The sequence below is a fragment of the Acomys russatus genome, chromosome 16, assembly GCF_903995435.1.
Source record: "Acomys russatus chromosome 16, mAcoRus1.1, whole genome shotgun sequence".
NCBI lineage: Eukaryota > Metazoa > Chordata > Mammalia > Rodentia > Muridae > Acomys > Acomys russatus.
The window spans coordinates 36,106,492-36,131,050 of record NC_067152.1 but is presented as its reverse complement, the minus strand read 5'-3'; the positions used below and the strand labels follow the sequence as shown (position 1 = coordinate 36,131,050).

Sequence of the window (24,559 nt, the reverse complement as noted above, 5' to 3'; positions counted from 1 at the left end):
AATGCAGTCAGTTGCCTAGTCAGGTAGACGGTGCATGCCAGAGCTGAGCCTCCGAGGTGGATACCTGTTGGCAGTTCTACCCAGCCTGCTTCCAGCTGTGCACTGGCTTTTCCACACTTCTCTATGTGCAGAAAACAGCCTTGTAAAGGGTATGTGTGCTCATGGGCTTGGACAATCAGGGCTGCGTAAAAACAAGTAAATGTTGTATGTTGTGATGCATCTAGGCTGGTGGCCAGGAAGGACTTAATAACAGTACTTGAACTATGTGATAAAATTTGTATCTTGCCTCACCCCATGAACACATTAATTTTGAGATATATGTATATGTTTCTGTGAATGCATGGACATATCTATTTATGCATTTGTGATATAATAAATGTGAATATAGAAATAAAGGCCTATGAAAACAGTGAATGAGGTTAGTTGATAGAAACACAAATAATGTGAGGTTTAATCTCCTCAGAAGCAAGACAGAGAACTTGGTGGTATCAGGGACAAAACGCATACTGCTAGGTGAAGTGGGAAATCACATGCTTCTTTTAGCTCAGAAGAGACATGACATGTTTTGATAATGAGTCTCAGAGGATAATTCTTTGCATATTCTCCAAATCAAGAAAGCACTTGGTTGGTCAGGTGGTGCAGGCATAGAATCTTAGCATCAGGCAGGCAGACACAGGAAGATGGAGAGTTTTTGACTGCCTGAGATATATAGAGAGACCGAGACCCTTCTTGATAAACCAAACCTAATGAAACCTCAACCACCATTCACAACATATACAAACAAACACCCCTCATACACAAAACCCCAAAATTATGTGTGTGGAATTATAAAACTACATGGACTGGATGAATATTTATTGAACAATCTAGTAGCTCATAGGTTCCCTGAAGGAAAATTATGGTCCAGAAACCTTTATTTCTGTGTAGAATATATTTACTAACAAGGATAATTTTAGTTCTAATGTATGTGGAATGGAAAATAGAAAAGAAGGAAACTGTGTCTTTATAAAGTGATGGATTTTTGTGTGGGAGCATTGGGAATTACAAAGGAATGGACATAAACTCTCATGCAGGTCTGTTAGGAGGAAAGAGAGAGAGAGAGAGAGAGAGAGAGAGAGAGAGAGAGAGAGAGAGAGAGAGAGAGAGAGAGAGAGAGAGAACAATTTCAGTAGAAGGGACTTATTTTAGTTCAAGGCAAGTCCTAGGGGCCAGAATGCCCAACTCTCCTTAAATTAGGGAGGCACCAGTCAGCCAGGCAGGAAGACCAAGTAGATATTAAATGTTCTGACACTGATGCAGTTTCAGGATGATTCTTAGCACACATATAAATTAAGCCCTGGAAAAATGCATTGATATGTCCATCCTTGGAACTAAGATATAAGGTGCTTTGGAAGCATCTTTTCCAAGTATCAGACATCTATTGGAAGCAAATATGACTTCTATTAATGCCATAAATGTGAAATGTAATCATTGTTTTTAAAAGCACAGTGCATGTATTTCTTTGTGAACAAGAAAATTTTGCATGCGTTCATTAATATCATCTCTTACTCCACCCCTATAGCTGGTTTCTGTTTTAAGTAATTATTTTAATGTCTTTATTTCACAACTCTCCCACGCTGTGGTTTTCCCAATCCTACCTGAAGCCGTCACCTTCTGCACTTAAGAAGTACATTTACAGAGTATGTTACAGTTTTCAAAAATGCTGATGTTTCTAACATAGGCAGTTCAATATAATGATATAAGGTTAAAAATTAGCCAGGCGGTGGTTGCACACGCCTTTAATCCCAGCACTCGGGAGGCAGAGGAAGGCGGATCGCTGTGAGTTTGAGGCCAGCCTGGTCTACAAGGGAATTTGGGACAGGCAAGGCTACACAGAGAAACCCCGTCTTCAAAAAAACCAAAATAAATAAATAAATAAATGAAATTTAAAAAAAAAATAAAGAAGTAGCAAATCCAGCTAAACATATTTTACTAGGGTGCACTGTTGCAAAAATGCATATTTTTGCTTTGTTTTATGGTTTTAAACAGAGGAAAGAACTCTGTACAGAATTAATGACTGCAGTGAGATTTGTACCTTGTTGATGATTTACTCTGTGACATTTTACACACCCATTAACTAACGAGAGGGACTACAGCTTTATTATGTGTTCATGAGAACCTTGGACTCATGCGCCCTTATCATCTTGTCTTATCTAAAGATGCTGTTCTTTAATAAATATCTCGCAAAAATATGAACATCAACACATGTAAAGCAAAATAATGTAAAAGTGTAAAGATATGTAAAGGCGTGCCATAACTTTTATCCATTTAAGTAAAGAAGTAAGTAGCAGAATTAGGAAACATGTGATGTCATCTGTGGAGTAGTGGGTTTTTGGTGTTCTGGAAAGGAGAGTGACACTGTTGCCTGCTGGGCTCCTCAAGATGTTGACGCTTGTAGAGTTGTTTGATTGACATTTGACTGACCATCGCTGTTAAGTCTTTTTCCGGCTTTACAATTAGGGCCATTTGGTAATACCTAATAAAACTGAGGGCATAAACTTTAATTCGGTAATTTCACTGTAGAGATATTCTTCTGCATCTTACATAAAAACAAATGTAATAAAATTCCTTGCACAATTACAACAGAAAGAAAAATAGAAAACAATTATCTAAGGTCAGAAGAATACTAGGATATCATAACACATGCAATATCTTAAGCTCCTTATGTAATAATAGATAATATTGATTGATAAAGTCAAGTTACATATAATATACACAGCATAAAACCTACAGTTTATACAGTGATCATTGTATTTGTACAGTAGATGTATATTGATGCCTAGACTTCAAGCACCAGCAAGGCCGTACTTTGGATAATAGTCACTTATTGGTTGTGACATTTTCTCCCATTGGTTGGTGCTCTGCTAAGTGCTATACTAATATTTGGTACTACTCACCATTACTGTGTGACAAAGGCCATTACAAAGCATGGGGTTCATAAGGAGGGCGTTTGTCAAAGTGATTACCTCAGGGGAGGGAAGATGGAGAATTGTGATGGGGAGCACACACAATGGACTTCTGCCATATTTTCAATATCATAGTTATTAAACTAGGGTACACAGACAAGAGAATTGGGTTGCTATTTAGGTGCTTTTGTGGTTTAAAAAATATTTATTTAGAAGGCTCACAAATTTCAATGCCTTTTGTTTTTTTTTAGGCTGTCCTGGGGCTTAATCTATGCTGGCTTCATCTTTATAATTTCCATATTCATTGCAGTTATCATAATATCTACCCAGACTATAGTAATGACTGGTTTCCTGGTCATATTTACACTCTTTTTCTTATATGGATTATCTTTGGTAAGTGTATGCATTTATTACCATCTTTTATACATTAGATCTTAGCTATGTGTAGCAAACATTAATTCTCCAGGATGTTAGGAAGCCATTTTTTCATGTTGTATGTGTGTGTGTGCATATGTATGTGTGTGTGCACATGTGTACACATGTATGTGTTTGCTTGAGAAAATTTCAATGGTTATAAAAAAGTAATGTAAACCCAAGTAAATTGGGCCTCTCTTTTTTCACAGAACTCTTATGCATTACATAATGAAATGGTGCATTGAAAATTTTTTATAAAATATTTTAATATAGATATTTCAAATTGTAATTGTGAAGTCTTTAGTTACTTAAATGAGTGAAAGACTAGCTTGCTAGGCTGTTACTACTACTATTCAAGTTTGCTTTTTATTGCATCATGCTGACCAACTAACATTGGTCTCATGGAGATAAATTTTAAGTTTTATGCCACCATTTTCAGTAAATGTAAGTGAAAATAATACATTAATACTTAAAGTTAAAGGAAGAAAAAGCAAAAGGAAGAGTAGAAGGAATGAAAAGCAGTTCGACTTCTCCATATTCAGTGAGTAGTGAGGGTTTTGTCCATGGCAGTGAGAGTCCCGCTGTCAGTTTGCAGAGAGCAGTCCTTTGTCATAGCATCAGCCTAGTTTGCTTATGGGTTTCCACGGGACACCCTTGGCCATCAACTCAATTGAGTGCAACCTAGTCCTACCACTGGAAGCCTCCTTTCTCTACAAGATATGGCCAGTTAGAAGACCACATTAGGATCATCTTCATATATTCCAAGAAATTTCCCCTGCGTTAGGTTTCCATATCAGCCCCCAAATAAGTCCAACTCGTCCTTAGACAGATTTGATGATAGTGATTAGGGTAACTCTCGTATCACTGGACAGGCCTTGTGAAGCATTAAACTTCATTGCTTCATTAAACTTCATTAAACTCACAATACTAGTTACTAGTAACTAAAGGCTTCACAATTACAATTTGAAATATCTATATTAAAACCGTCTGACCCTGGGCTTTTTTGCTCGGGAGACTTTTAATGACTGCATCTACATCTCAGAGCTTATAGTGTATATAGCTATACACTATAGTTATATAGTAGTGTTATTACATATATATTCATGTATAATTCAAATTGTTTTTCTGACCTTGATTTACCTTTAGTAAGTGGTACTTATCCATTTTTAAAAAAGATTTTCTAATATGATGGAGTATAGGCTTTTAAATTTATCTTTATGATTCTCTGGATTTCCTTGGTGTCTAGTGTTATGTCTCACTTTTCATTTCTTGATTGTGTTAATTTAGATAGTCTTCCTTTCATTTTATTTGGATGAGGGTTTTTCTATATTGTTGATTTTTCTCAAAGAGCCAACTCTTTGTTTCTCTGGTTCTTTGTAGTCTCTGTCTAGATTATATTGACTTTCGCCTTCAGTTTGATTATATCCTGCCATCTACTCCTCTTCAGTGTGGTTACTTGTCCATGTTCTAGAGCCTCCAAGTGTGTTGTCAGACTGCTATCATATTCCTAAAGGCTGTTTTAAGGCCTTTTTCCTGTGCTTCAGATTTGTTGGTATATTCAGGGCCTTCTGTGGTAGGACAGCTGGGCTCCTGTGGAGACATACTGGTCTGACTGCTACTGATTGTGTTTTTATCATGGTGTCTAGGCATCTGACTATAGGTCTAGGTCCTGGGTTCTGGATTTGTGTGTGTTGGGTGGGTGTTTTGTTTCTTGGTTTCTGTTTCTTTCCTGGATTTTTGGAGAGTGAGATATATGTGTGCTGCCTGTTTCCCTGGCCTGCTCAGCTGGTGTGTTCAGTGAGAATGCCTGCTAGTGTTTGAGGCTGGGATACTGGGATGCAATGCATTGTGGGTAGGAAGGTTAGAGGAGAAGGTGTATGTGATCTCTTGGGGATGGCATCAAAGAGGAAAAGGAGATCAAGGCGTGCTTCCTGCTACAGAGCTGGGGATGAGACTGGGGGTGGAGTGGGAGGCTGGACTTCAGAAGCAGTAGGAGACATGTGGGTCTTCAGCCTACTTGTCTGGGAGGACTGACCATTGGATAAGCAGCGGGGTGAGGGTGCCTGCTGGAGTTGGGGTCTGGGACACAGTAACAAGGAGTGGGAGGAAGGTTAGAAATGGCAGATCTGTGCTAACCACAGGAGATGGGGTGCTGGGAGACAGGGAAAGCTGCCATAGGTGCTCTGCTGCAGAGCTGTGGATGAGACTGGGAGATTGGGTTTAGGGGAACAGAAAGAGAATAGCTCAGTGTTTTCAGTTGGGAATACTCAATGAATTTTTTAAAATATCATATAATTCAAACAGTGTTTATTATAATTATTAACACATTATTTAACAAGTTAATGGGACTCAGTGTGACATTTCCATAGAGGCAGATGTCCTCTGCTGTTTGCTCTGCTCTTGACAATCTCCACACACCATCACTCCCAGCCTCTTTAGGGTTTCTTTATTTTCTGTCCTTTCTTTCTTGCCCATCTCTCTCTCTCCATCCTTCTCTGAACAGTGGTTTTTGTATTTTTCTCCCCATTCTAGGATATTTCCTGTAGAAGTCATGCAGATGAATACTTTTCCTTAGCACAATAATTTAGTGTTGTTCAATTTCTCCAATATTGTTTTTCTACCTTATTCTTGGGTCATCTTCCAGTTTCCCCTGTCTCTTCTCTAGAAACAAAAACTCAGCAAATGGGTAGGGCCTGCAAGGATCTTGCTTTAAAAAAATCTGAGAGCAGAAGAGAGACGTTATAACTTTACACGCCTCTCGCTTTCTCATTGATAACGCCTTGTAGCATGCAATGAGCTCCGTTTTGCTGATGGTTATCAAAAGCTATTACTTGTAACAAACAGCTAATGTCTTCTCTCTTTCAGATAGCTGTAGCTTTCCTGATGGCTGTCCTGTTACAGAAAGCTGTCCTCACCAATCTAATCGTATTTCTCTTTACCCTCCTTTGGGGGTGTATGGGGTTCACTGTACTCTATACACAACTCCCCCCACCTCTGGAATGGATTCTGAGCATCTGCAGCCCCTTTGCCTTTACCTCTGGGTTGGCTAAGGTAAAAACATAGGTTACTATTGGTGCTTCCAAAGGAATTAACCTTTGAAGGCTCTTTGAAGTTCAGTCTGGTCCTAACCAAGAGCGTTTTATTAGAGTAACCTTCCTGCTACAAAGCCAAACTTGTTACATTAAGTAAAAGAGTTAAAATAAAAATTGTTAGTTTATTAAAAAAAATTCTGTGTAAAGCTGTTTAAGGCATCTTGCTGTGTAAATGAAAATCTTTGAAGACGTAAGTACATAGTACAACAGACTCTGTAGCGTCCCCCCAGTGTACTTACGAACGTCCAGGACCTAGAATACTGAGATCATCCTGAAGTACCTCTAAGTATGCTATGCTTCAGCGGGTAACCATTTTATGAAAATTACCTCCTTGCTGCTTAAGATCAGCCAAGTTAAGGTTTTAAAATATAAATATTTGTTTCATCCATCTTAAAATTTATGTAATGGATATTATACAGTGTATGTTTTAAAATATTTAACTTTTTCACTCACTATTATGCCATTAGGTCTCATGCATACTCTTGCGTATAACTACAATGTAGTGTCATATACCATCTTATTGTGTGCTCATATTATTATTAATTTTTGATAATTGAGAGTAAAAATTCCAGGCTTTGATTTCTTTTTTGATAAAGCTATTGTGAATATTCTTTCATGTGTTTCCGTATACTGGTTCAGTTTGGTGTATTTGTAGGAGTTGGATAACAGGACTAGTGTGTTCAAACTTTAACACTCATGGCTGTCACTGCTTTTCTAAAATGGTAGCATCATTTGAATTTATAAAAATGATGATTTTTTTTTCAGTCTTCACCAAGATTTGTTATTGTTTAACATCCAGATATTAGCCACTCTGATAAAAATGTGATTTATTATTATTATGCTCATTAATTTGTGTTTTCTGTACTTTTGATAAAATTGGATACATTTTAATGAACTGTATTTTTATGTTTTTCTTTTGCAAATTGTCTATTAAGATCTTTTCTTTGTATTTCTACTGAGGTTTTTATATTTCCTACATTTGCTGTGTACCAGTCTTTTTTCAGTTATTGTTAGCTTTCCTCTTTTTTAATGGAAAGAGATTTATGCAAAAGGTTTACTTATCTTGATTTTATATGTATGTATGTGTGTCTACATACGTACATTGAGGACCAGACGAGGGCATCAAATCTCCTGAAACTGGAGTTATGGACACTTGTGAGCCCCTGACTTGTATATTTCTGGACATTTACTACAACATTGACCAGAAATGCTAGCAAAGGAGAGCCTTCAACATTTTGCTACTAAACATGGCTTTTCAAGAAGACATCTTGGGGCTAGAGAGATGACTCAGCAGTTAAGAGCACTGTCTACTCTTCCAGAAGTCTGGAGGTCAATTCCCAGCAACCACATGGTGGCTCACAATCATCTGTAATGTGATCTGATGCCGTTTTCTGGCATACAGGTGTATGTGCAAATAAAGCACTCATAATAAATAAATGAATAAATAATCTAAAAAAATAATAAAAAAGAAGACATCTCATCTTCTTAGTTTGTAAAGAAATCACTTATATTGTGAATGGATACTCAATTTTCTCAATGCTTTCTCTGCATCTACTAGATTAATTACATTTCCCCCTCCATGCTTTATTCTGTTGAATGCAGAATTATATTGATTTATTTTCAAATGTTGACTCAATCTTGCATTTCCAGTAGCTTTATTCTTCTGTATACTATTTACAACACCTTTATTAAAATATCTATTTATAAAGCTAACTTGTAAACTAATAATTATTGGTACTATGCCAACTTATGAGTTTAGAACTTTATTATTATTTTTGTTTGAATCTTAGATTATCTTTCTGGATTATAATGTGAATGGTGTAGTATTTCCAGACCCTTCAGGAGAATCATATGTAATGTTAGCGACATTTTCCATATTGGCTTTTGATGGTCTTATCTACTTGGCTTTGGCCTTGTATTTTGACAAAATCTTGCTGTGTAAGTATTAGTGGATTTTTATCTCATATTTCAGTTATTGATTACATGAAAAAGCTTTTCTTACAATTATATTAAAATAATGTTAGAGGTGAGACTAAATTCATAATCTCAGTCCGAATTAATTTAGCTATACTTTACAGTGAATAATATTTATATTAAATTATTTTGATTTTAAATAATAATACAAATTGATTTTGAGATACAATTTTATGTTAAGTGTTACTACCTTTCAAGTGTTCTTCAAAGTGTTTTGAAAGATCAATAGTAAGAATTTCTATCAGAGCAACCTGAAAAAGTACAAAAGAGGCAAGAGAGTAGGAGTGGGCTCCTTGGAAGAAGATGAGGGCAACAGGTAGGTGGGCAGCAAAACAAGGCATTATAGGAAAGGGATCTGATGACAGAGTGTAATATGCAAGGAAGAAACCATCACACACCAGGAAGCACTTCAGATGATAACTTCATAAACTAACAATAATTAGTTCCTCTTATGGTTGGATGTAACTGGGATATTATGTGGTAGAAACATGTTCTAATAACTATTTGCTAGTCATTATTCTCAACATTTCCATATTCTGTATGCAGTTAATTTTTTTCTCTTGCCAATAACCAAAATATTCACATAAACCCTAGGTTCCTCTAAATGTGTTAGAATCAGAGTATTCATTTCTATGCTTTTAATTTTTAATAGACCCCCACTTTGGTAATAGTTAGTGTTGTCTTATATATTTCTATGTATTTATTTGTATGACTATGACCAATTTCTGGCTTACATAAGAATATCCTTAATAACAAATAATATTTAACTTCTTTGTATCAGTAAAAATTTATAATATTGTATTCATCTTGAAAAAATAGAATTTCTGAATGTGTTTTTTTAATTCATGTAACTATATTTGAATTTGTAGATTTCAGTATTATGTTCAATTATATTGGCATGATCAACCTATTTAAATGGACTATAATTATATGTATATATAATTATATATCCCAGTTATAGTCAAATATAATTATTTAACTACACATAGTATATATATATATATATACATATATATACTATAACTCTAAACATGTCTATAGTTATTTTGTGCACATATTAATAATTGTGTTTCTAGAATATTTGATCTCACCTATCCTCATAGATATCTTTTAGATTATATTTTTAAATTATTTGATTTTTATTTTTTGAAAGTTCTATTATGTTAACTTTTGAAATGTTAGTTTAAATTTTGATTGTTTATTTGTTTCCTTCTGAATAATAGTATACTTGAAGGGAAAAATTGTATCATGTTTGAAAGTTCAAAATATTTCATCTTTTCTTAGCAAGGCATTTTTTCATTATATTGATCTGATATTTTATTGTTTTGGCTAATTAGATGGGGATGAGCGCCGTTGTTCTCTACAGAGTTTCTTGAATTCAATATGTTTTCGACAAATGCCTAATAGAAATGAGGTCACTGAGAGAGTCAGAGACCCCGAGCTTCCTTCTGATGATTTTGAGCCGGTAGATCCAGAATACCAAGGAAAAGAAGCCATCAGGCAAGCACATCTGTTAGCTATGCTGAGGAAAAGGCTAAAGGGCTGTTAACCAACAGCTATCTGCGAGTCTGTGGCAAGTGTTGAGGGGAAGGCATTAGCCTTCACCAGCGTCAATGTGAACACCTCGATTCCCCTCTATCTCAATGGTTCTCAGTCTGTAGGGCCAGACCCTTCTGTACCCTTTCCAACAGGGGTTGGCTAAGACCATTAGAAAATACAGCTATTTACATTATGATCCATCACAGTTATGAAGTAGCAATAAGAATAATTGTATGGTTGGAGGTCACCACAACGTGAGGTACCGTATTAAAAGGTTGCTGGGTTAGGAAAGTTGAGAACCACTGCTCTGTATTTTCTACCCTTATCTTTTCTTGTTTGAGTTTCTGGATTATTTTTCTTAAATTTTTAAAAATTTATTTAGATTTTTTGTTTTGTTCTGTTTGGTATTTTTTTGTTTTTTGTTTGTTTGTTTGTTTTTGAGACAGGCTTTCTTTGTGTAGCCCTGGCTGGCTTGGAACTCTATAGACCAGGCTGTCCTGGAATTCACAGAGTTCTACCTACCTCCACCTCCCAAGTGCTGGGGATTGCAGGCATATGCCTCCATGCCTGGCTAAATGTCCTTTTAAGACAGAAAAATTGGGTGTATAGAAGGCACACAAAGAGAATGTTATGTGACAGTAGGGGCATAAGTTTGAACGTTTCCAGAAAAACAACAGAGTGTCTTCCCCAAGTGAGAATTACTGTTTTCAGCTCTGAAATCTGGAAAACATCAGTTTCTCCTAAATGGGAGTTTCTTAATTAAAATAAAATATTAAAGACCAGCTACAAAGGACGTGTAAGGCCAATGTGCATCATACCATGTAATGAATGGCTTAAATAGAATTTCTTATAAGACTTAATCTCTTTCAATGCTTCTCATCCAATGACCATCCTGCTGTCTTTGCTGTGTAAGTGTAAATGTGAGGAGGCTAAAGCCAAAAGCCAGAGCCGAAACAGCTGAAGGTTAGAGATTCTCGTTTATTTTCTATTTAAAAGGAAATGATTAATTGAAAATAATTCTTTGCATCTCTGAACAATCCAATTATGTCATATGTTATTTACTATAAAGTGTTTTCTACATCTGCCATTATATCTGTCTGTGCTTTTTTATTTGTCTGTAATAGTTAGTAATGCACCTCTTTATTGTTTCAGAATAAGAAATATTAAAAAAGAATATAAAGGAAAGTCTGGAGAGGTGGAAGCCTTGAAAGGTGAATAAAATATTTCATTCTTTACTTAACTTTGAATACCAAGCCCCTGGTATTCATTCAGCGTGAAAACGTAAAATATTGGCAAACACACACACACACACACACCACACACACACACACACACACACACACACACACAAAAAAAAAAAAAAAAACAAGAGAAAGAAGCAAGAATACAAGTGACCTAACTCTACTGTGAAAAACATAGCTTTATTTTTTTGTTTTTCTTTTGTTTTGGTTTGGTTTGGTTTGGTTTTTTGAGGCAAGGGTTTCCTTTTAGCTGTCCTGGACTTGCTTTGTAGACCAGGTTGGCCTCGAACTCACATAGATCCACCTGCCTCTGCCTTCTAAGTGCTGGGATTAAAGGTGTGTGCCACCACTGCCCAGCTTATTTTGCCTTTTACTATGACTACCAAAACCACATTTTTATATTTGTACTGTTAGGAAAGAATATTAGAACATGTAAAAACTTTTAGATAGTCATGGAATTTACATAGTTCATATTTACTGATGCACAAGTGAACTTTAACACTAATCAAAACAAGATTGATGAAATTTCGACAGTGAGTTAAATTAACAAATCAATATTCCATGGCAAACCAATCTTTAATTTTGTATAATGTGGCATGCTATAAAACTAAATATTATAACAGATATAATTTTATACAGCAAACACTGAGAAAGCTCAATTAACAGCTGCATTTTAGAGGTTCAACTGCTTTTATTAAAAATGAATTCTAGACTGGAAACACACACCTTTTCCTTCCACCCATCTTATTAAAAATAGATTCTTTTCTCATTCAATATATCCTGACTACAGTTTCCCTTCCCTTTATTTCTTCCAGTTCCTCTTCACTTCCACTCCCATCTGGATGCACTCCCTTTCTGATTCTCATTAGAAAAAAAAAAAAAACAGGCTTCTAAGAGAAACAGCAAAACATAACAAAATAAAATAAAAGAAATTATCATATTGACGTTGGACAAGTCAAACCAACAGAAGGGAAAGAGCCCCAAAGAGAAGACACCCAGATCAGAGACTAACTCATTCACACACTCAGGAGAGCCATAAAAATACTAGCTAAAAGCTATAATAACATATGCAGAGTATATGATAATATCCATTGACCCATACTGGCTCTGTGTTTGCTGCTTTAGTCTCTGTGAGTTCATGTGTTCTTTGCTCAGTTGACTTAGAGAGTCTTGTTCTCCTGGTGCCCTCCATCCCCTCTGACTCTTAGACCCCACCTCCTCTATTCTGTGGCGGTTCCCTAAGCTCAAGGGACATCTCATTTAGAGCTGTGTGTTCCAAAGTCTTTCTCTCTGCATAGTGTATGGCTGTGGGTCTCTGTATTTGTTCTCATCTGCTGCAGGGAAAAAACTTTTCTGATGATGGTTGGGTAAGGCACTGATCTACAAGTATAGTAGAATATCATTAAGAGCCATTTTATCTTAAATTTTCTTTTTTTAGATTAATATTATTTGGTTTTACTCTAGGTCTATGGGCTACCTTGTCTCTAGTTCTTGGTCACTGAAGTAGTGTTGAGTATGAGTTCCATCTCATGGGATGGGTCTTAAATCAAATCAGACATTGGTTACTCTTACAAGCTTTGTGTCACTATTGCTCTAGAACATTTTTTTAGGAAAGGGAGATTATAGATCAAAGGTTTTGTGGCTGGGTTTGTGTTTATGTTTCTCTTTTGAGATCCTGCAGAATACATTCCCCTATCAAAGACACTAAAACATAGACGTGAATGTTCTATAGACACCAGCTTGACCTCTCCATGTTCAGTGAGTTGTGTGGGTAGTGTCTTCAGCAATGGGGTCTTGTTGTATGTTTGTGGGAGAGCAACTTATAGTCTTGGCAGTAGTCTATATTGTTTGGAGATCTCAATGGGACCCTTTTGGCCAACAACTCAATTACATGTAACACAGTACTGGAAGCTTTGTTTGATGGCGAAAGAGGGGTAGTCAAGACTCCAGTTGCCAAATTGTTTGGAGACTTCATTAGGATTGTCTTCATATATTTTAGGAAGTTTCCACTGCACTAGCTTCCATACCACCCGTCAATTGTCCCTCAATTCTAGTCGTCTCCTCCTGCATTGCTTCCCTCAACCTTATCTCCCCTCCCTCTCCCCACCTGAGCTTTATATATTTTGGATATTTGTCCTCTACTGGATGTGGAGTTGGTAAAAAAATCTTTTCCCATTATGTAGGCTGCTGCTTTATCCAAATGACATGCCCTTTGGTTAGCGTACATCTTTAATCCCAGCATCTGGGAGGCAGAGGCCAAAGGATCTCTGTGAGTTGAAAGCCAGATTGGACTTCATTGGGAGTTCTGGGCCAGCTAGGGCCACATAGTGAGACCCTGTCTAAAATAGAAACATACATACATACATACATACATACGGAAATAATATCAGACATGAGTTTCCTTCAGTGTAGCTTTTAGTCTTTATTTTTCCTTTCTTCTTGGTACATTCTGCTACTTTCTGTTCTTCATGGGTTCCTCTCCTGTCTCCTAACAAGATCTTCTCTGGCTCATTTCAGCTTCCCTGGTTCAACTGTTGCCAACTGTCAGACATGGGTTTTACATAAGCCTGGGTCTCAAAAAGCTAAAACTTATGGACTATAAATTTTAATAAAGGTTGAGAATTCTTTGTCTATTCTATTTATACTGTGTTTATTTTCTAACAACTGGGCACATCTGGGCTCAATATCACTCATTTCATCGAGATTGTGTCTTTCCAGTGTATATGTGAACAGCTTCATTTTCTTGGAATTCTTTTCATTGAGTTCCACCCAGATCTGCCATATCCTTCTTTAAGTTTGGCTCAGGGTATATTAAAGTAATTTTAAATTTAATTTAAAATCCCAGAACACATTATGAACTACCGTGGCACTTCTCAGAGTCACAAGCTTTGCATATTTAAGTGTCTTCAAAATTTTCTTCCATTTTCAGAAGTAGTAGTATTTTTTTAAAAAAATTTAAGCATTGCATCTCAAAACATAAAAACACAAATGTTCCCACTGGGAGCTTTCCATGTGGGAGTACTCATGGGAAGGCCAGGCCAGGAGGGAGTACCCTCTGTAGGATGTTCTTCTCACGGCTGGTCCCTGTGGCCACTCTGGGTCACTTCTGAGAACTTGCTTATGAGAAACAGAACGAGAGTAACTACCAACTGATGTATGACATTTAATTTATTTCTAAGTCTTCATTGTCCTAAAGATACTAATATCTATATAAAGATCACTGTTTCCTGAAGATAGGCTTATAGGAGCAAAGTCACTGAAAAGATCCATATTTTAAAGATTGCTGATTCATACTTTAAATCACTGACCTCCAGTAATAAAAACATGTGAGATAAACATAACTAAATGACAGTGACAAACATTCAATTTATAAATTCGTGTGTTTTGGGAACTATGCTAAGAACTTCATGTGAAATTTTTCATACTTAATTTTATGTAAGTCTTATTACTTTCTCTCACGCTTTGCTGATGAGGAAATTGACTTCTATACTTACTTAGTACTGTGATAAGGATCAGTTCCAGGGCAGCCAATGCCAATTTCTTCTTGCCCTTGAAAATGCTATGTATCATTATTTTATTGTATATAATCTACCTCTTAATTAATTGGGGGTGTGTGCATGCTTATGTGCAAGATATGCTCATGGAGGTTCATGTGGACCACAATATTTATGTGGAGGTGAGAGGATAATTTTCTGGAGTTGGCCCTCTCCTCCGCTTTTCCATGGGTTTTGGAGATAAAACTCAGATTATGAGGCTGCCTCAGCAGGAGCCTCTATTCCCTGATCCATCTCAGTGGCCCATGCTATGAATTTTTTTATTTAAAAAGAACAAATATTCCAAGACAGCCAGGGTCACACAGCTACATGTTGTTTCAAAAACAAAAACAAAACACAAATACAAAAGTTGCTAATGTACATTGTTAGTTGTGCAACTTTGCGGTTTTGGTTTGTTTCTGTTTTTTGTTTTTGTTTTCATGTTTTTTTTGTTTTTTGTTTTTTTTTTTTTTTGTGACAAGGTCTCTCCATGTAGCTGAAGATGCCCTGGAGTCTCTATGTAGACCAGGTTGGCCTCAAACTTACAGAGATTCTCCTGTCTTCTCTGCCTCCTAAATGCTGGGATTAAACTTATACTCTACCATAGCCAGCACAATATTTTTTTTTTAAAGATTTATTTATTACATATATAGTGTTCTGCTTGCATGTACACTTGCACACCAGAAGAGGGCACCAGATCTCATTATAGATAGTTATGAGCCAACATGTGGTTGCTGGGAATTGAACTCAGGACCTTTGGAAGAGCAGCCAGTGCTCTTAACCACTGAGCCATCTCTCCAGGCCCTCCCAGCACAATATTTTAAAGCCATTCATCCTTATATAATTAATTTGAAAGGTAATTTATGAATCTTTATTTTATAAATATTGTACTCCATTTCAGACTCCTGCTATCTCTGGATCCTAAACTCATACCATATTGTTGTATGTATTTTACCTAGGTCACTATGTCTGTCGCATTATTTAAGTTGCTGTAGTTCTCATATAGTATGTTATATAAAGTATTGTTAAATTAATCTCAGCTGTCCTGTTCTGTGTGCAAGACTAGCCCTGTCTAATCCTCTGTTATCGATCATGTTAATATCTTCTACTAAACCAGGCTTGTTCTTCGATATATATGAGGGTCAAATAACGGCGATTCTGGGCCACAGTGGAGCAGGCAAATCGTCATTATTAAACATCCTCAATGGATTATGTGTTCCAACAGAAGGTAAGAAAAAGCAATACCTCTAAGCAAGGTATCTGCTAGGAAAACAGGGGCAGACAGATGCCTGCCATTTTAAGTCCTATGGATTGATGGGTATAATCTTTATCTAAAGTTGTTTTCTATAACTATATGATTTTTGAATGTACTTCCCACTTCTCAGATATCACAGGAATCACTTTTATCCCATTGTGTATTATCTCAGAGAAGATGTGTGAATGTGTACTTATGACAACAATAGCAATTGTCAATAAAGCTGTACTTTTATATACTGATGAGCATATGCCACGATTTCATTGAATGAGATCTCCAAGTATAAATGAAAATTGTTACCTAATAACCTAAATATATTTTAACTTGTGCTTTTTAGGATTAGTCACGGTCTACAATAAAAATCTCTCTGAAATGCAAGACTTGAAGGAACTCAGAAAGATGACTGGTGTTTGTCCTCAACATAATGTTCAGTTTGATGTCCTCACTGTGAAGGAGAACCTCACCCTCTTTGCTAAAATAAAAGGGATTCTTCCACAGAAAGTCGAGCAAGAGGTAGACTGCGTGCTTGCATTTTCTCAGCCCCCACCCATCAACCATGCTCAATCGAGACCACAGAATTCTCCCAGCCATTTATCCACTCTCTTATGAATGCAACGTAGGCAAATAAATCCTATAAAAAATACCTTCTTTAATGGGCAGTTAAATTTGTGAAATATGGATCATTTTGTGTACATTTCTTGTATAGGTACAACAAATTATTTTGGAATTGGACATGCAAAATATTCAGGATAACCGTGCTGAGCATTTAAGTGAAGGACAGAGAAGAAAGCTCACCTTTGGGATCGCGGCTTTAGGAGATCCCCGAGTAAGTAAGAGTATGCATGGAAGGAAAGGGGACTGTATGTCATGCTCTCTCACCTCCAATGGTGGAGGAGCTTTTATCTGACACAGTGCAGCATGCCAGGCAAGAAACCTGTGCCCACTTACACAAAGATACACTACAATGATCTTTATTTGTTGCATTTTCCTTATTTTCCATGCTATTGCGTGGAAATAGTTAACTTGCGGGAGTCCTATTTTGAATATCTTTATCCTCTGTAGATTTTGCTTCTAGACGAACCAACTGTGGGACTAGATCCCTTTTCGAGGCAGCGAGTGTGGAGTTTCCTGAAGGAACGTAGGGCAGATCGTGTGATCCTCTTCAGCACTAAGTTCATGGATGAGGCAGACATCCTTGCTGGTAACTGATAATTGTAGTTCAGTGTCATGATGAAAACGTTGGGGCATTTTCTATGTGACATTTATACCTAGGGTAAGAACCCTGCTCTCATTACCTCAGCTCCAAAGCAGTCTAGAGAGTACGGGGGATTCAGTCCTGTCCTGGAGTTCCTCACTGGCTGTACATTTGTTGGGTGTGGGCAGATGAGAAAACTTGTGATGACCTTTTTCAGGTCATTTGCGTGTTTACTTAAACTCCCAACTCTTGAATATGTGTTTACTTGATGAGTAGCTGCCTACTCCTTATTGTCCAGGTAAAGAATATACTCATGTGTAACCTGAAGTGGACCTAGTTTCCCTTTAGGGAAGTGTGGGTGGAAGCTTCCAAAGGTTAGTGCTGGGAGCTCCAACTGCATCAGTTTTAAGATGTGTTTCAGAATGCCAAATGCCCAGCAGGCACGTGCTTGCCTCTCAGAGCACTCCTTTGGAATTCTGAGCCTTTTGTTTCTCACCTTTAAATGACTGTTAACATCCTTTCACTTTTGCTTCCCGTTACTCAGACAGAAAAGTGGTCCTGTCCAGCGGGAGTCTGAAATGCACAGGTTCTTCTATGTTTCTGAAGAGAAAATGGGGACTTGGATATCACTTAAGGTAAACAATTTTTGAGAAGAGACTAAATAGGTAATTTTAAAATATCTATCTCCATTTTACTCGTGTCTGTGTGCCACACGTGGCAGTGCCTGCAGAGTTCAGAGGAAGACATTGAGATAGAGTTATAGGCAGTTGTGAGACACCAGACTTAGGTACTAGGAATGGAACTCGGGTCCTCTGGAATGTATCACATGCTGCTAGCCACTGAGACATCTCTCCAGCCCAATATATATATGATTTACACCAGAGGTGCACATTACTAAGAGAGAGTAGGTCTCAAGCTTTATCTATGACAAAATGGATTGAGAACTGTTTAGTAAATAATTTGTCTGTTTTCTTGGCTTCTTGTAATGTTAACTATGGCAGAAATTTACATTACAAGCCAAAGCTGTTTGTTCAATATGGGAATACTTTATCATTTTCCAGTTTGCCATTCTGTGCAGTCTAAACTTCAACCATTTCATTCTCCATTTTCCACATTGAATCCATATAATACTGCAGTATTTTTACTCTTTCTTAAGAATCCAAGGCAATACTTTCAGAAACCATATCCATAGGGAGTGAATATGGTTCCTGAGTTGTAATAACTGTGTCTAAAAATAAACTGCGTATAGGCTAAAAGGATTCTAAAGACAAAAATATCCACTGAAAAGCAAACCAAGAATGTTTTGTTAGCACACTAATCTCTGATAGTTCACGGCCAGGTACATTAATTACTTTCTCTAAGAAATCTCTTTTGTATGAGATCAGCTCCCATTTGTTCATCTTTATCCTACATACATAACATTTGCCACAAAGGCAGCTGTGCTCACCACTATGCCGCCAATGCCACCAGAGCACATATTTGTGTATTTGTAGTTGGTTTGAGTTTGTACATACTTTGTGTATAGATGTCAAGATTTCAAGCTGATGGATTATTGTTATTATTACCAATTTTTCTTGTTTCATGAAGTTGAGAGAAGTAATATTGAAACAACTTTTGTGTTGTACAAAAATGTAATTATTATTATTTTTTTGGAAATATTAGTCTGTATACAAATGAAACATGTGATTCAGAGCAGTTAACAGCCTTCATCACTCATCACATCCCTGATGCCAAACTAAAAGCAAAATCCAAAGAAAAGCTTGTGTACATTTTGCCATTGGAAAGGACAAGCAAGTTTCCAGGTAACATATGACTATGGTGGAATCAAATCAGAGGAAAAAGACTTCAAAATTTGTCATAATTTTTGTTGTTTAATGGATCTAAATTTTGTCTTAGTCTTGAAGATTTGAGTGCACTGTATTTATTTGGTAATTGATCAGTGAGAGCACCAGCAGGGAGGAGACCTGAAGGAAGACAGAGAAAAACTTAAGAAAGCCTGAAATATTGACAGGTTACCATGGCGGGCAATTGAAGTGTAGCACCACTGGAGGAAAGTGTGAGTCAGTGTCCTCGCAGTCACACCAGAGGAGGAGTGTGGAGAAACTGCTTGCTTACTTCCCCTGTCCATCATTAGCTAAGGGACAAACCCCAGAAGACGAACTCTTAGCCCCTTTGGCTTGCTTTGAAAAATCACTTAGTGTATATCTAAGCTTAGGAAAAAACTAATCTCATTCACGTAAGTGTTTTTAATAAGCAGATTTACTGTGTCTGATGAGTACAGTGGAGTACGTAAAAAGGCCTCTGCCACAAGTAATTTTGTATTTTCATTTTATTGTATATGCATTTATTCTTCAAGGGAAAAGACATAGCTTATTTAGTTAGCATGGGCTTTCAGCCTGCTGTGTAGTAGCAGCAAGATCTCTCTCTCTCTCTCTCTCTCTCTCTCTCTCTCTCTCTTTCTCTCGTATGTGTGTGTGTGTGTGTGTGTGTGTGTGTGTGTGTGTGTGTGTGTGTGGTGATATGCTAGGGATTAAACTAAACACAAGACTTGATGAGTGTGAGCCAGACACTCTAATGCCTGTGTTTACATAGAGTAGGGTCAAAGGTCACAAAATCAAATGCAGTCCAATTAGAAGGCAAAGAGTATGTCTGGAGCAGGTAAGAGAGTGAGTAGAGTGCGGGTAGGCATGGATAAAAATGTAGGGTCGATGAATTGCTCATGCAGCTGGAGAGACTTTGAATATTTGATTATTGACATTGGTTTTTATTCTAAGCGCATTGAGAAGCCACTAACTAAAAGGCATTAAACAGGAGCGAGCTAATGTATGACCTGTACTTTCACTCTTGGCATAAAGAAGATCACTTCAGAAACAGGGAAACAAGAGCAGACTGTAAGATACTAGCCGTGGTCTACCATGGGGCTAGTAAAGATGGAAGAAAGTAGATGTCTTGTTTTAAAGACTTCATGATAAAGCTGAGAAGCCTATCTTATGGGGGTGCGTTCAGAAAGTGGCTTGCAGGGTTTGGCTTCGATGAGTGCGTAGAAGACAGTGCTGTTTATTGTAAAGTAATGTGTAGAATAGTTAGATCAAAGTGAGAAAAGCGTATTGGTGCCCTGTTTTCCATTTAACCAGGGAATGCCTTTTAACAGAAGAAAGCTCCAGTGTATAGCTATACATAGGACACTGGAAACCAGGGGACAAAGTGAGGCATGAGTCTGAGGAACCTGGTGTGGGTTAGGGACTGGATTTGAGTGTGGGTGAAACAAGAAGATTTTTTTTTTTTTTTGAACTGAAACTCTGAGAAAGCAAAAGAGAAGTCATGGAGGATAGAAGAACTGAAAGTTCTACATATAGTTAGATGGAAATAAGATGTGATTAGTAAACTTCCAAGTAAACTGCTTTGTTAAAGACCAAAAGAAAAGAGGAAAGAGGAGAAAGGCAGAGGAGTAACTAGGGAAAAATAGAGACCAATTTAATAAGGTTGGAAAGGAACGCGGTGGGCCACAGGGATCAAGGAGAGGTTGGAGGGGAGGGTGGGGCTGACTATGGAAATGCATTGTATGCATATATAATATTTTCAAAGAATAAATGAGAGTATATTTAAAAATAATAGACGAGAAATAAAGACTTGCTCATCGAATTTAAAACATGAAGGTCATGGTGACCTAGAAGAGAGCAGCTTCCCTGGAGGAGAATGGGCAGCTTATGGATTTGAGCTGCCTGGAAGATGTGAGAAGATTAAATGTTGACAAGTTTTTTTGGAGACAAACGTGTATATAGAGAGGAATGGGAGGAAGGTATTATTTGTCTTTGGTTGGTGGACACCGTAGCATTCTGACCTACACAGCAGTTAGAGAAGAAATCACAGTGAGATCAGAGCAAGAAGAATGTGTTGGTGCCCTGTTTTCCTATTTAATTGGGAAATGCCTTTTAACAGAAGAAAGCGCCAGTATGTAGCTATACATAGGACACTGGAAATAATGATGGAAGAGAGAGGAGCTCACTTTGGGAAGTCCTTAGAGGATACAATTCAGAGCTTAAGTAAAAAGGGCTAAGGAGTATAAGTAAAAGCCTTGGAAGGAGCAGTTGCAAGTGTTAGACATGGGCAGAGGCTTACATGGGTTTGCTGTATGGTGGTGAAAAGACTATGGTCTTTATGACTCCTCGTATTTCCTCAGAGAAATTAGAATCTAACAATCTATTATACAGTGAGACACCTTAAAGATGAGGTTTGGCATAATAATTTCTGACAGAGTGCTTTTTCCTTTATTATTATTGTTGTTGTTGTTATTGGTTTTGGTTTTCGAGACAGGGTTTCTCCTTGTAACCCTGGCTGTCCTGGACTCACTTTGTAGACCAGGCTGGCCTCAAACTCTCAGTGATTTGCCTGCCTCTGCCTCCCAAGTGCTGGGATTAAAGGCATGCACCACCACACCCGACCTGTGTTTTTTCCCTTAAATTATAATTATATTCCAAAGATATGAAATTTCTGAACAATATTAAATATCATATTTAAGGCAAATATTAATTTGCTAGTGTTATTATATTTATATTGTTTTGAAAGTTTATCTATATCTTCTGTCTACTTAGACTTCTTCAGTGATCTTGATAAATATCCTGGCCAGGGCTTGATGAATTATGACATTTCCATGCCAACTCTGAATGAAGTCTTCAGGAACCTGGGAGGAGATTCAGCTACCACACATGGTAAAACTGTAATTTACAGCATCAATTGAGAAATGGTCATGTATCACTTTAGCTTTTGTGACTTTTTAATTCTATCATCTATCTATCTATCTATCTATCTATCTATCTATCTATCTATCTGATCACTTTACATCCCAATCCCAGCCCCCTGCTTCCTCTCCTCCCTGTCCCATCCTCTCCCCTCCCTCCTTTCATTCCCCTCTCTCCTCTCAGAGAAGAGGAGGCCCTCAAGTGGTACCAACCCACCCTGGCATCTCAAGTCACAGCAGGACTAAGCATATCCTCTCCCACCAGAGAGTGACAAGGCAGCCTAGCTAGGTGGCACATATCTTTAATTCTAGCTAGGAAAGTGACCCAGGAGCAGGCAATGGAGTTAGAGACAGCCCCTACTCCTATTGTTAGGGGACCCACATTATGACCAAACTACAGATTTGCTACATATGTGAAGGGCGTCTAGGTTCAGTCCCTGGTGCTCTTTGGTTGGTGGTTCAGTCTCTGTGAGTCTCCATGGGCCCAAGTTAGTTGACTCTGTAGTTCTTGTGGTGTCTTTGACCCTCTGGCTTCCTCTCTCCTTCCTCTCACTCTTTCACAGCACTCCTGAGTTTGATCCATTGCTTGGCCTTGGGTCTCTGCATCTGTCTTCCTTAGCTGCCTCTCAGAAGACAGTTATGCTCGACTCCTGTCTGCAAGCACAGCAGAGTATCATTAACAGTGACAGTGGCCAGCTCTCTCCTGTGGCGTGGGTCTCACTCTGAGCCAGTCACTGGTTTGCCATTCCCTCAATCTCTGTTCCATCTTTACATCTTTACTCCTACACTTAAAATTTATTTTTAATTTGTTCACTTTACATTCCCCTGGTAGCCCCTTCCCTTGTTGCCTCCCGATTATACCTCCCTCCCTCATATCCTCTCCTTCCCTCACCCAGTCTTCAGGAAAAAGGAACCTTTCTCCCCTAGCATCTGACCTCAGCCTATCAAGTCTCAACTGGACTGCTTGTATCCTCTTCCTCTGTGGCCTGGCAAGGCCGCCCCACCAGGAGGAAGTGATCAACGTGTGGGGCCAGAGTCCATGTCAGAAGCAGTCCCTACTCCTCATATTATGGGACCCACAAGGAGACTGCTGCCGGTCTACTACATCTGAGCAGAGGGTCTAGGTCCTCACCATGCATGGTGCTTGGTTGATGCATCAGTCTCTGCAGCACCCGCCTCCTCCGCTCAGATTTGTTGGCTCCACTGGTCTCTTTGTGGAGCTCTTGACCCCTCCAGGTCCCTCTATTTCAGAACTCTTCCATGAGACTCCCTATGCTCCACCCTGGAGTTTGGCTGTGTGTCTCAGCATCTGCTTGGATCTCTTGCTGGTCTTTTCAGAGGACCTCTATGGCAGGCTCCCTTCCTGATCTTTCTCTTCAGCTGCTTCCAGTATCTATTCTATTTGCCCTTCTGAATGAGAATTAAACATCCTCCCTAGGGTCCTCCTTGTTATTTGGTTTCTTTAGGTCTGTGTATTGTAGTGTGGTTATCCTGTATTATTGGGCTAATATCCACTTATAAGTAAGTGTACACCATGCGAGTCTTTCTGAGTCTGGGTTACTTCACTCAGGATGATATTTTCTAGTTCCATCCATTTGCCTACAAATTTTGAGATTTCCTTTTTTTAAATAGCTGAGTAGTATTCCATGGTGTAAATGTACCAAAGTTTCATTCTTCAGTTGAAAGACATCTAGGTTGTTCCCAGATTCTGGCTATTATGAATAAAGCTGTTATGAATGTAGTTGAACAAATGTCCTTGTATGGTGGATCATCTTTACTCCTAAATTTCTCACAGACAAGACATGTTTTGGGTCTAAGGTTATATATGTGGGTTGGTATCCTTTCCCTCCACTGGGAGTCCCAACCTGGCTACGGGAGGTGCTGCCTTCATGTTCTTTAACATTTGTTGCTTGGAGTCTCACCTAAGGTCACTCCCATACATGCCCAGGAGCCTCCCTTGTCCCAGAGGGTCTGTGGATTTTAGTATAGTTATTCTGTACTATATGGCTGATATCTATTTATAAGTAAATACATACTAAATGTGTCTTTCTTGGCTTGGGTTACCTCACTCAGGATGATCTTTTCTAGTTCCATGATGTGAAGCAAGGGAAACACTCCTCCATTGCTGGTGGGAGTGCAAACTTGTACAACCACTTTGGAAATCAATCTGGTACTATCTCAGAAAATTGGGAATAGATCTACCCCAAGACCCAGCTATACCACTCCTGGGCATATACCTAAAAGATGCTCCACCTTATCACAAGGACACTTGTTCAATTATGTTCATAGCAGCCTTATTCATAATAGCCAGAAACTGGAAACAACCTAGATGCCACTCAACTGAAGAATGGATAAAGAAACTTATACACCATAATTCCACGGTGGTACATTTACACAATGGAATACTACTCAGCTATTAAAAACTAGGAAATCCTGACATTTGCAGGCTTTTGCTGCTTTTAAAGGAATGTGGCCCATTGTAAATTTGCCTCTATTGTTTAACATGGGCTGTAATGTTTGCTGACATTATCAATACAGCTAGCCAGAGTTCCACTCTTAGTGTTGATAAATTCCTCTTTGGAAGGCTAACTACTTGCTATTATAGGAGTTTTATATCTTGATGGTCACTGTGT

The 24,559-nt window shown here is 38.0% G+C and overlaps 1 protein-coding gene across 1 annotated transcript in view; it reads left to right on the top strand.

The window, feature by feature from the left end:
- LOC127200814 (ATP-binding cassette sub-family A member 6-like) overlaps nucleotides 1–24,559 on the top strand; it is a 70,945-nt gene that overhangs the window by 9,802 nt on the left and 36,584 nt on the right. The window contains exons 7-18 of the mRNA XM_051159281.1: nucleotides 3,197–3,338; nucleotides 6,225–6,410; nucleotides 8,242–8,389; nucleotides 9,763–9,925; nucleotides 11,117–11,175; nucleotides 15,856–15,966; nucleotides 16,331–16,506; nucleotides 16,700–16,819; nucleotides 17,056–17,194; nucleotides 17,733–17,823; nucleotides 18,851–18,990; nucleotides 21,781–21,897. Coding sequence (XP_051015238.1) covers nucleotides 3,197–3,338; nucleotides 6,225–6,410; nucleotides 8,242–8,389; nucleotides 9,763–9,925; nucleotides 11,117–11,175; nucleotides 15,856–15,966; nucleotides 16,331–16,506; nucleotides 16,700–16,819; nucleotides 17,056–17,194; nucleotides 17,733–17,823; nucleotides 18,851–18,990; nucleotides 21,781–21,897 — 1,592 coding nt within the window. The remainder of the gene's footprint in view (nucleotides 1–3,196; nucleotides 3,339–6,224; nucleotides 6,411–8,241; nucleotides 8,390–9,762; nucleotides 9,926–11,116; nucleotides 11,176–15,855; nucleotides 15,967–16,330; nucleotides 16,507–16,699; nucleotides 16,820–17,055; nucleotides 17,195–17,732; nucleotides 17,824–18,850; nucleotides 18,991–21,780; nucleotides 21,898–24,559) is intronic.